Source organism: Acanthisitta chloris, unplaced genomic scaffold, assembly GCF_000695815.1.
Source record: "Acanthisitta chloris isolate BGI_N310 unplaced genomic scaffold, ASM69581v1 scaffold31588, whole genome shotgun sequence".
Classification (NCBI taxonomy): Eukaryota; Metazoa; Chordata; class Aves; order Passeriformes; family Acanthisittidae; genus Acanthisitta; species Acanthisitta chloris.
The window spans coordinates 7,160-18,127 of record NW_008688081.1 but is presented as its reverse complement, the minus strand read 5'-3'; the positions used below and the strand labels follow the sequence as shown (position 1 = coordinate 18,127).

At 46.7% G+C, this 10,968-nt stretch overlaps 1 protein-coding gene across 1 annotated transcript in view; it reads left to right on the top strand.

The window, feature by feature from the left end:
* The first annotated feature begins 1,394 nt into the window (after window positions 1-1,394).
* The window catches only part of CTDSPL2 (CTD (carboxy-terminal domain, RNA polymerase II, polypeptide A) small phosphatase like 2), a 12,080-nt gene continuing 2,506 nt past the window's right edge, over window positions 1,395-10,968 (top strand). Inside the window, exons 1-9 of the mRNA XM_009080888.1 lie at window positions 1,395-1,599; window positions 2,842-2,980; window positions 4,820-4,969; window positions 5,392-5,604; window positions 6,646-6,724; window positions 6,991-7,102; window positions 7,927-8,013; window positions 9,258-9,320; window positions 9,417-9,496. Coding sequence (XP_009079136.1) covers window positions 1,408-1,599; window positions 2,842-2,980; window positions 4,820-4,969; window positions 5,392-5,604; window positions 6,646-6,724; window positions 6,991-7,102; window positions 7,927-8,013; window positions 9,258-9,320; window positions 9,417-9,496 — 1,115 coding nt within the window. The 5' untranslated portion in view covers window positions 1,395-1,407. The remainder of the gene's footprint in view (window positions 1,600-2,841; window positions 2,981-4,819; window positions 4,970-5,391; window positions 5,605-6,645; window positions 6,725-6,990; window positions 7,103-7,926; window positions 8,014-9,257; window positions 9,321-9,416; window positions 9,497-10,968) is intronic.

Genomic DNA, 10,968 nt, shown 5'->3' with positions numbered 1-10,968 from the left:
AGTAAGTCATAGGGGGCTGAGGGAGCTGGAGGGGCTCAGTCCGGAGAAGAGAAGGCTCAGGGCAAACCTGAGCCTCCTTTGTCAGCTGGTTATAGCTGCAACACCTTTCTGTGACATTAGGTTGAAAAAATGCAGCTGTGTACAGGCTTTGGACTGGTTTTGGAAACCATTGTCAGTGTTTCTCTGTGACTCATCCCAGTGCCACCACTGCCTTTTCCCAAAGAACATACCTGCTGTGACATCACTTGCATGTTAAATGACTTAGAGTGTTTGTTCTGTCTGTGAGCAATCAGACCCACACTCCATGGGCTGCGGAAGGGCAGACACTGATTCCTGTCCCGGTAAGCATAGGGGTTCTTTAAAGACCTGCTTTTTGTCATTACTTCAGCTAGGAAATGCAAATGATGTCCTTAGCAATATTTCTGTGCATTACACCTCAGCTGGATTTCTTGCTACTTCATTTTTGTGCCCCTGATCCATATATGAATTATTTTAAGTACATGAGGAGTTCCCTTCAGACCAGCTCAGGTGTGAGCTCTGCTCAGCTGCAGAAGGCACAGCCCTGGCCCAGAGCAGCAGTGACACTGAGGCACAGTTGTGGCAACACCAGCAGTGCACTGGAAGGCTGGAGATAAATGGAAAAAAACGGGATGCATTCCTGGGAATGGCATTTCCCTCTGCTTTAATAAATATTGCCCTTGCATGAGCCTTCCTGAGGTCTGGTGTGATTCCCAAACTCAGCTGTGGTGAAGCTCCATCTCGGGTACCTTTGTGGTACAGGCTCATGCTCTGTCCTTACCCACACTGAGGACACAGTCTCATGGTTCCTTCTGCTGGGAATACTTGTCAGGGATTTTCATTTATGCTTCATCTCAGATTTAATGTAGAGACTTAAAATGAAGTACAGAGAGGAACAGAGGGTGGAAAGCCCTCCCTGGGCCATCAGCTTGAGCCTTTGGGGCTGGAGACACCACACAGACCTTTTCAGCCTAAAGCACAGAATCAGAGTCATCAGGAGTGGAGGAGACCTCTCAGGTCCTCAAGTCCAACCATTAACCTGTCATTGCTGTAACCACTAAACCATATCCTCCCGCACCAGATCCAGACACCTCTTAGCATGTAGGTTTTTCCTTGCTCCCAGTTGTTTTGGAGGGTTGTGCCAAACATCATTGACCTGATGGTTAGCTGTGTCCAAATGGATTATACCCATTTGCTCCTGTGCCAGTGCTGTGCTCTCACACAAACATCTCCTCCCTGCTCTGGATGAAGCCATGTATGAGGCTCTGGAGCTCAGCACAGCTCTGCCAGCATTACATAATTCCTGAATTCATGATCTGAAGCTTAGTGCATTTCTTCAATGACTAAGTATTCCTGGTTTTTCCTTTTATAGCTTTCCATGTGGTACACATGAAGATGAGGCTGAGGACGCGGAAAGCTTCTCAGCAGTCCAACCAGATCCACACGCAGCGAGCCCTGAGGGCCAAGAGGAAACACTCAGAGGTGGAGGAGAGCCTGCCTGGAGGCGGGGGAAAGCCACAGAAAAATGAGACTGGCCTCTTGTCTTCCATCAAAAAGTTCATCAAAGGAAGCACACCCAAGGTATGGCTGCTCTGGGCTCCTGCTCTGGGTGGGAGTTGGGGCAGAGCCAGTTAAATCGGATTTAAAACAATTTTCACTAGGACTAAATAGTGTGGTGGAGGCAAAATGTAAAGACTTGGAAGGCAACAAGTGCCTGTGAGAGCTGTCAGGCAGAGCAGGCCGAAACCCTTCAGGAGTCACTCTAGGTATAGTTAACAGTCCAGTAAATCACAGGATTTATTCCTTTGTGACAGTGTTGCCTAATAAATTCAGTACATCTTAAAAATGTACTGAATCTGGTTTACAGATCCCTTGAATCCAAACTGGAGGAATTACCAGTGCTGGCATCTAAGAAATCCAGTCTGAAGAATGAATTTGCTGAATATTTTTAGCATTTTTATCCTATATCATTCAGGGGTCAATCAATAAAGGTCAGACCTCAGAATCCAACTGTCATGGAGCTGATCCAGCTGCTCAGGGATTCCTGCAGGAGCTCTGCCCTGCCCACTGCACCAGAGTCACATTTTGTCAGGGAAAGCCACTAAATCTCAGTGTTGATACAGTGTGTGGCCTTGTTGTTTATGCTGATATGTAATTCCATGGACCTTGCCTTGGCTCACATCTTTCAGTGCACTCTGTGACCTCTGTGCTTTAGAGTTCAGAGTTACAGTTTATTAAGCTGCAGTAGGTGCTTTGGGGGGAAAGAGGAAGGAACCTGTCAGAAAAATGTGCAGAGAAATACACAAAACTCTTTGGCTTTCTCTCATTCCTGTGAGTGCTTCAGGAAAGAGCAGTCACTTACTTCCAGGGAAGGAGAGTCCTTGGGTTTGTAACAGCTTAGCTGTGCCCTGAACTATGTGATATGGATTGTCCCACTGGACATGGCTGAGCAGTTCACCTCCTGTGTATTCAACGGGCAGAAAACCCAAGTTTCAGGTCACTTTAGCTACCTTGTCTCTGCATTTCCAACCTTGCAGCCCTGGAGTGTTTATAAACTGGCTGTCCAAGCACCTAAATAAATTTTTATTCCTGCAGTGGCTCCAAGCACATTGTTTTCCCCCCCATACTTTGCTCTTTGCCTCAGGTTGTGTTAGTTTAAACCCATTCCAAATCCCATCTGGCCAGTCACATGTTATATATTCCCATCTGGAAGTGAACAGTCAGTGGATCCTTGGTGAGCTTTCCCTGGGAGCTAACACTCTGGTATGAGAGGAGACAGACACTGCTCAGGGTATTTCTCCTCTCCCCCTTTTCTGCTTTAAGGAAGAAAGAGAAAACCCCACGAAGAGGAGCCGAATCGACCGGGACACAGATGATAACCTGATCACATCCACCCCTCAGACTGGAGAGAAGCCCAACAAACAGCTCTCCCGGGTGCGGCGGAAAAGTCAGATGAATGGAGGTGGGTAAATCGCGATCGTGTATTGCAGTGCTCATCCCCCAGCTCCTGACTGCCCCGGGACAGGCTTCGGTGGGGGAGGCTGCTGGGGGCTGTGCCTGCTTCCAGGGAGAGCTAATCCTGGCAAAACGAGTCTTCAGGGCTGTGAGCAACACTTGCATCACTCCTCACACACATCTATAGTGTCTCTGTAAGGACAGTTTGGATTTGTGATCGGCATCAGCTATTTTGGGACTACTACCAGCATCATCATCATCATCGTCATCATTGTCATCATTTTTATTCTATGATAATTATGGGGTTGAGCTCTTCTCCCATTTTCTCACAAATAAAAGTGAAATTTGTTATTATTATTACCATCATTATTATTAAAAGTCAATGATAATTATGGGATTTAGCTCTTCTCCCATTTTCTCACAAATAGAAGTGAAATACAGCTTCCCAACTTGTGACCTTTGTGAGGGTAACCAGGTGTGCTTTGTACTGGAAGTACTTGTCAAAAACACAGATAGGTTTTCTCATGGAATTGTAGGAAGCTTTGGATGGGAAAGGGCCTCTTAAAGGTCACCTGGAGCAGTGCCCCTGCTCCTCTTCCAGCAGTGTTGATCCAGCTAGGAGTGAGATCTGCCTCAGGAGTGAGATTGTCCAAGCAGGTTTAGGATCTCTCCAAGGATGGAGATTGCCTGTGAAAGTTGTCTCTTCTTGACTATCTCTAATAATGACATGACAACAATGTCACTGACACTTAGAGCATTGGCTGCGGTTCCAGATCTGACTTGAAAACCATTCTTTAAACTTTTTTCTAAGGAAGCTGTGAGGGTGATGAGGCACTGGCACTTGCTGCTCCATCCCTGGGAGTGTTCCAGGCCAGGTTGGATGGAGCTCTGAGCAACCTGGGCTAGTGGAAAGTGTCCCTGCCCATGGCAGGAGGTGGAATGAGGTGGTCTGTGAGGTCCCTTCCCAGCCCAACCCATCCTGTGACCCTGTGGTGTCTGAGGTGCACAGAGAGCACCCTGAGCCCATGTTACTGCTCCAGGGCTAGAAGTTCTTAATTAAAACGTTCCCTATTAGTGAGGGCTTGGAGCTGCAGCTGACACACCCCACGTTCCGTGTAGGAACAGAGGCGTGTGAAGTCCTCCTGCAGCTCCGTCATCTCAGCTGACAGGAAGGTTCTCAGCTCATGTGCACAGAATCCACTTCCGTATGGACAGATGTCTCCGAGCTTGTGAAGGAAAGAATTCTCCTTCATCTCAGCCTCAGAACTGCCTTGGACCTCAGCCATGAGCTCAGAACTCGAGTCCTGGGATGTACATAATTGTACCTGCACAGTTAGGGAAAACCTTTGTGGTTACATGTCAGATTTGTAGTGTGAAGGTTTATTGAATTCTGCTCCCTGTTATCTGTGATAACAACTAAGAGTTATTTTACTCAGAATTTTATCTGTGCACATGTGTGTGTGGCTAACACATTGTGGACTCTCATGTGGTGCAGTTTGCAGGCTCAGCCGTGGAGTTCACTTTTCTCCTGCTTCCATCTAGTGGAGTCGCAGGGACACTGACACCGATGTGCTCAGGAAGGGACCCACAGCTCAGTCTGGCTCCCAGCAGGGATTGAAACTCCTGTCGTTTCTATAAGCAGGGAGTGCTTCCTGATTTGTAGAGTCAAAATGGTGTTGAAAAGGGACGTTTTGGTTATATGTTGGTGCTAAATTGCTGTCTTGTGCACGAAGCTGAGCCCTGACCAGGAAGGATCACTCCCACGGTGCAGATACTGACAGTGCAGGAGAGGATGTGGCTGAAACCCATCAGTGTGGTGTTGTAACTCCTAACCATCCTTTCGCAGAGGCTGGAAGCTACGAGATGACAAACCAACACGTGAAGCAGAATGGGAAGTTGGAAGACAACCCCAGCACCGGCAGCCCTCCCCGGACAACGCTGCTGGGGACCATATTCTCCCCTGTCTTTAACTTCTTTTCACCAGCAAATAAAAATGGTGAGTCTGAGCTGAAAACCCAGTGGTGGTAAAGAGGAGCGGGATAGAGCAGCAGGACACTTGTCATTCCGATTTACAGACCAAGAGCTGGCACAGAAAGGGCTCATTAATTCTTACATGGGTTGATCATTAATTAAAGAAGCAATAAGTTGATAAGCATTAGAAGATTTATTTCATATGTATAAGGATCTAGTGGTGCACCTTCTAGTAAAAAAAGGTAAGGAGAAGAACAAAAAAAGGATGAAATTCCTTGTCCCAAACACATTTTAAAGGTATTTGTCGTGGTCTTGGTTTTGGTTCTTATTGTTGTGATGGGAATCAGTGCAGATACCTTTGATTATTGTGAAACTCTGTCAGTGACTGTCAGTACTGTGACAGGGAACTCAGCTGAAAGGTCATGAGTGTTCCAAACTCTTCCTCAGGGACATCAGGCTCAGACTCTCCAGGCCAAGCTGTAGAAGCTGAAGAAATCGTGAAGCAGCTTGACATGGACCAGGTGGATGAGATCACCACGAGCACAGCCACGTCCACCAACGGCGCTGCGTACAGCTCCCAGGCTGTGCAGGTCAGGGCCCTCAACAACGGCCTGGCCGAGGTGGAGGAGCCAACTGACAGGGACCTGCCACCCCTCACAGGTAAGAGAGCACTGCTGCCTGCCCTGGGTATGCTGAAGGGTGTGGGACTGGTGCCCTGAGCTCTCTGAGGGGTATGGAACTGGTGCCCAGAGCTCTCTGAAGGGTATGGAACTGGTGCCCTGAGCTCTCTGAGGGGTATGGAACTGGTGCCCAGAGCTCTCTGAAGGGTATGGAACTGGTGCCCTGAGCTCTCTGAGGGGTATGGAACTGGTGCCCAGAGCTCTGTGAAGGGTATGGAACTGGTGCTCAGCGCTCTCTGAAGGGTCTGGAACTGGTGCTTACAGCTCACTGAAGGGTCTGGAACTGGTGCCTAGAGGGCTCTCTAAAGGGTGTAACCTGTGCCCAGGGCTCTCTGGGGGGTGTTGGTGCGCCTAGGGAAATCCCTGCAGCTGCACTCTGTATAAATTCCTATTCCAGCTTTCCTCAGGGTGTGCAGTGTTAGTATTGGGTTTTATGGTGAGTAGACAAATCTGGTTTATGCACCAAAGACACAGTTTAGGCAGGTCTTATCCCCAGTACAACTCAGTCTCATAACACTTCTACACATGGAAACAGAGATTCCAGAAGAAAGGCATTTTTATTAACGTTGAACACGTTATTGATATTGAACATGGACACTCCGGACGTGCTGCTTACAACAAAGAAATCTGCAGCATTTGGATTCATTAGAACCACATGGTGAAGGAGAAACACAGATCCTGCACTTGTTTTCCGTGTTTTCTGCAAAAGACTCAACATACACCTTTTGGTGCCCAAAAAATATCCATAAAACTCAGCTTCTGTGGGGATGTGCAACATCAAACCCTTAGCGGTTCCCTAACCCTGCAAGCTTTGGTAGATAAGTAGTTTTGGAAGGCTCTTTGCAGGGAGGGAACTGTGACCTCTGACAGAGGTGATGTGTGACCCCAGACCCAGGGAGGGCAGGTGGGGCTGGAGCACAGTGTTCCCTGCTGGCTTTCCCTGGTGTCAGGTGAAGAAGTGCACTAATAAGACCTAGCTCCAGTGGGGTTTAGTGTTACTGTTGTTTTGGTTGCATTTCAGCACCAGTATCTCCAGACAGTGGTTACTCATCAGCACACGCAGAAGCCACCTATGAGGAGGACTGGGAAGTCTTTGATCCGTAAGTGCCAGCAATGTCTGGGCTGAAAACAGTGAATTGATCATTTGGGGTGTTGGGTTAAGACACTTATTTAAGTTGGGTCATTTTATGTTATGAGAATGAAATCCAGAAGTTTTTAGCTTAGAAAAATATGTGTATATTGTTGTGGGGTTTATTCAGTTTAAGATGCTTATTTCCTGTGCAGCCTTAAATCAAATATGAAGCTGGGCTACAACATTACAGCTCAATAATGTACATTTTACAGCAAAAATCTCTGTCCCTTGCAGATACTATTTCATCAAACACGTGCCCCCACTGACAGAAGAGCAGCTGAACAGGAAACCAGCTCTCCCACTCAAAACCAGAAGCACACCAGAGTTCTCATTAGTCCTAGACCTGGTAAGTAGCTCTACAAACACACACCAAAGCATTGCCATTATTTGGGTTGCTGTGGAAATTAGCCATGTTTGCTTTGAACAAAACCACTATTGAATATTACATAATTTCTAGCTAAAAACACTAAAAATAGTTAATGAAGAATGAACAGTGGCAGGCATAGAATCACTTGTGTATTTGTCAAATACTTACATCCTGCTCTTAAAAAAAAGCATTAGCAGTTTTTATCATCTCAAACAAAGAGTTTTCTGTCCCCTGAAACTTCCCTAAATCCAGTGTGGGAAAAATGTCATGGAATAAACAGGAGGATTCAGCTTTGTGTGTCTTGCATCGATTGATGGAGAATGAAACTTGTAATTCTTAGAACATTCTTATTCTTGCAGGCACAAATCCACTTTTCAGGTACTCATAGAAGATATATTTGTCTTGGTAATAATTTGTTTTGGTGTCTGGTTTGAAAGTGTTTCAGCCCCTGTTAATGGTGTCAGGACTCAGTTTATCATGAGCAGCATCAGTTGGTTTGTCCTCTGTGATCATGTGAATGGGGAGATTGTCCACCCTGAGAGATCAGGTTGGAGCTGAAGGAGAGGATTACAATATCTTCTTACAATTACACTCCTAACACACCATTTCAAGTGAAACCTTCTAAAACCTTCAAGAATAATGAAATGTTTCATTCATTCTAAGAATTCTTCCTCACTCTTGGCAGCACTTGCACAAAAGTACACTTTTTCCAGACTAAATAAATCTGCCTTAAAGTGAACAGAAAACTCCTATTTTCAACATTCTTTCACAATTTTTTCTTTGTTTTCTATCACATTTAATAGGATGAAACATTAGTGCACTGTAGTCTAAATGAATTAGAAGATGCTGCACTCACTTTCCCAGTTCTTTTTCAAGATGTCATTTACCAGGTAAGTAGAAATAATGCAAACCTTCTTGTTTCACATGGGCATCCTTGCTGTGTGCATTTGGTGTTGTGAAAGGAAAGAGAAGCAGCTGTGTGGCATTTTACACCTCTCTGGAGGTGAACTCTCTGGAGGGGTCAAGGTTGGCAAGGAGTTTTGTTCAGCTGTTCCCATTTTCTTCCCCTCTGCTCACTTGGTTATGTCCACCTGCAAACCTGATACAACTCAGTTCATGTACTACAAGTCCTTGTGGAGATTTACTGTGATTTTCAGGGAAATTCAGGCCTAAGTTCATGTACTACTAATCCTTGTGGAGGTTTACTGTGATTTGAGGAAAATTTAAGCCTATTCCTGATGGGCTGTTAAAAATACTGATAAAGCTGAACTCACCCTGAAATGAGAAGCGGCTCAGTTTCCTCCCTTCCCTCCCTGGATAGCTCTCTCAAAGATCTGGTTCTGTGTGGGCAATCTCTGAACCAGAAATAACTGAGCAGAGCTTGGGGCTGCTGTTTATGCCCCTCACTTGTGTTGTCACTGCTGGCTCAGGTCACACCCAGCACCACAAACAGAGCTGAGTGCTGACCCACAGGGACAGAGCAGAGCTGGGGATGTGCCCGCACACCTGCCAGGTGCTGGGCAGTGCCCTAGGGCTGCAGGGTCATGCAGGTGCTCCATGTGAGCCCAAACCTGGGAGTTCAGTCAGAGAGAGGCACAAGTCTCCTGACTTGGTGTCCTCTATAAGTCTACACTTGTTCGGGGCATGATTTCTCTGTGCAGTTCTGTGCTGGTGGTGTTTGGGTTTGTGGAAATCTGGGGACAACTGAAGCCTTTTTCAATCCCTTCTGACCCCTCAGGTTCAGTTTGTAGTTGTTAGTGGTTATTAGATGATTTAGTTCATGTGCTGCACACAAGGTCCAGTGATTGAACTGGTGAGAGCCAGTCCAGGATGTCCAGTCACAGCAACCAGATTTGTTTTTTCTTTACAGATTGTCCAATTTGTGTGTATTTGATTGAAATTAGTTCAAATTCCATCCAATTTTCCAGTGAATTATGCCCAATGTTACCATCCTAGACCTTCCCTTATAGCTGCTGAGGCTGTGAGATGATAGTGCTGTCACTGGGCTGGTTTTAGTACATAACGAGTTGATATTTGCTGTTGATTTATAGTGCTGATCTGTACAAAGTGGTGCTTGGTGGTGTGGGTGGTAGCTGAGGGATGTGGATGCTCACTAAATCCATCTCTGCTCCAGGTGTATGTCCGGCTAAGGCCATTCTTCCGAGAGTTCCTGGAACGTATGTCTCAGATTTATGAGGTAAAACAATCAGATACTCCCTTTGAACTTCAGTTTTTGGTTATAGCCACATATTTGTGTCTCAAATAATGACTTTTTTTCCCCTCCAATCCCTAGATTATTCTGTTTACTGCTTCTAAGAAGGTGTATGCAGACAAGTTATTAAACATCCTGGACCCCAAAAAGCAACTGGTCAGGTAAAAGTGGAGCATTGTGCATGTACCTGCTGTCAGCAGACTGACAGGAGGGACAGTGGCCTGGTCATTATTGCAGCATTTCACTGAGTCTTCATGGGTTTGTCTGGCCTGAGAGAGAGAAAGAAAAATGAAATGGTGGAGTTACTGCCTTGGTGATGGCTAAACCCAGGCAGCTGCAAACACTCCCTGTTCATTCCCTGTTGGGCTGGATCGTGGGAAATGACCTCCTGGGGGTCAGAAATGTGCTTTGAGATACACATTGTCAACAAAGGAAATGGACTGATTGTCAGATGACTTTGAAACTAATCAAATTCAACTTATTATGTAAATTATGCCTTGTATAGTTACCTTCCCAATTAGGGTGCTGTGCGTGCTTATTCGGTCACAAAATTAAGTTGTTCGTGGGGGTTGTGTTAGAGCTGGTTTGATTTTTCAGTTCCTAAGCATCATTTCCTGAGCATTGTTGGAAAGTGATTGGCTTTTCCAGTTCCTTAAGGTATAAAGAACTTTGCCAGATGAGTTCTCTCTGTCACTCTCCCTGGAAAGGGCACTGTTCCCTGGGGAAGTTGAACCCAAAGTGGTGTCTGTGCAAGGATTCCCCTGTGTAGGGTGTCCCAGGTCAGGGAAGCAAATCCTTCCCTGGTGGTGGTCAGAGCTGTGTGATTCTGTGCCTGACATCCCTGCAGGGCCCTTGCCTGCACTGTATATTCTGCAGTTGGACTGGATTTCCTTGACACACACCAGAAAACGCAGTGGGTTTACCCGTTGTTTCCCATCAGTGGTTTGGGCACATCCTCACTCCTTTTCCTGAAGTGCAGAAAAATAAACTGTCATTGGTTTTAGCCAGGAACAGTTATGTTATTGCTTGGTTTATGTGGCACCCACACACACACAGAGTCCCCGTTTGGGCTTGGGAACTTCCTTCCCACTGCATAAGCTAGGTTTGGGTATATTTTCAGTCCCTGGGGTGGCTGAGCCTGGCTGTGTTGCCCAGCCCAACAGGATGGTGGACAGGGAGGCGTCGGCTCTTACGGAACATGAGTCTGGGTGAGCATCCAGGGCGTTAAAGCCTCTTTCCAGGCACTGATCCGTAGGACTCATGGCTGTGATTGGAACTGTGTTAGGACAGGGAAAAGCCCATAAAACACAGAGCAGACAGGGTTCTGGGAATCTGCAGGGATCTCCCTGTTGGAGCTGTGACGATGTGTGGCCGAGTGCTGACAGCAGCCCCAGGAGCAGAGCCACCAGCCCCAAGGCCCTGCCAGGCCCTCGCACGTCTGACTCACTCTCTATATATAAATGCTGAGGCAGCAGCTCATTCCCTCCATGGCAACGTTGGGAGCTCAGCTCCTGCCTGGATCTGAGCACACTCTGTACAGCCCCTGGAAACTCCATTTGAAAGTACAAGCAGCATGGAAGGGACTGTGCTGCACTGGGGCTGGGCAGCCCCAAATCTCCCTGGTTTACAGCTT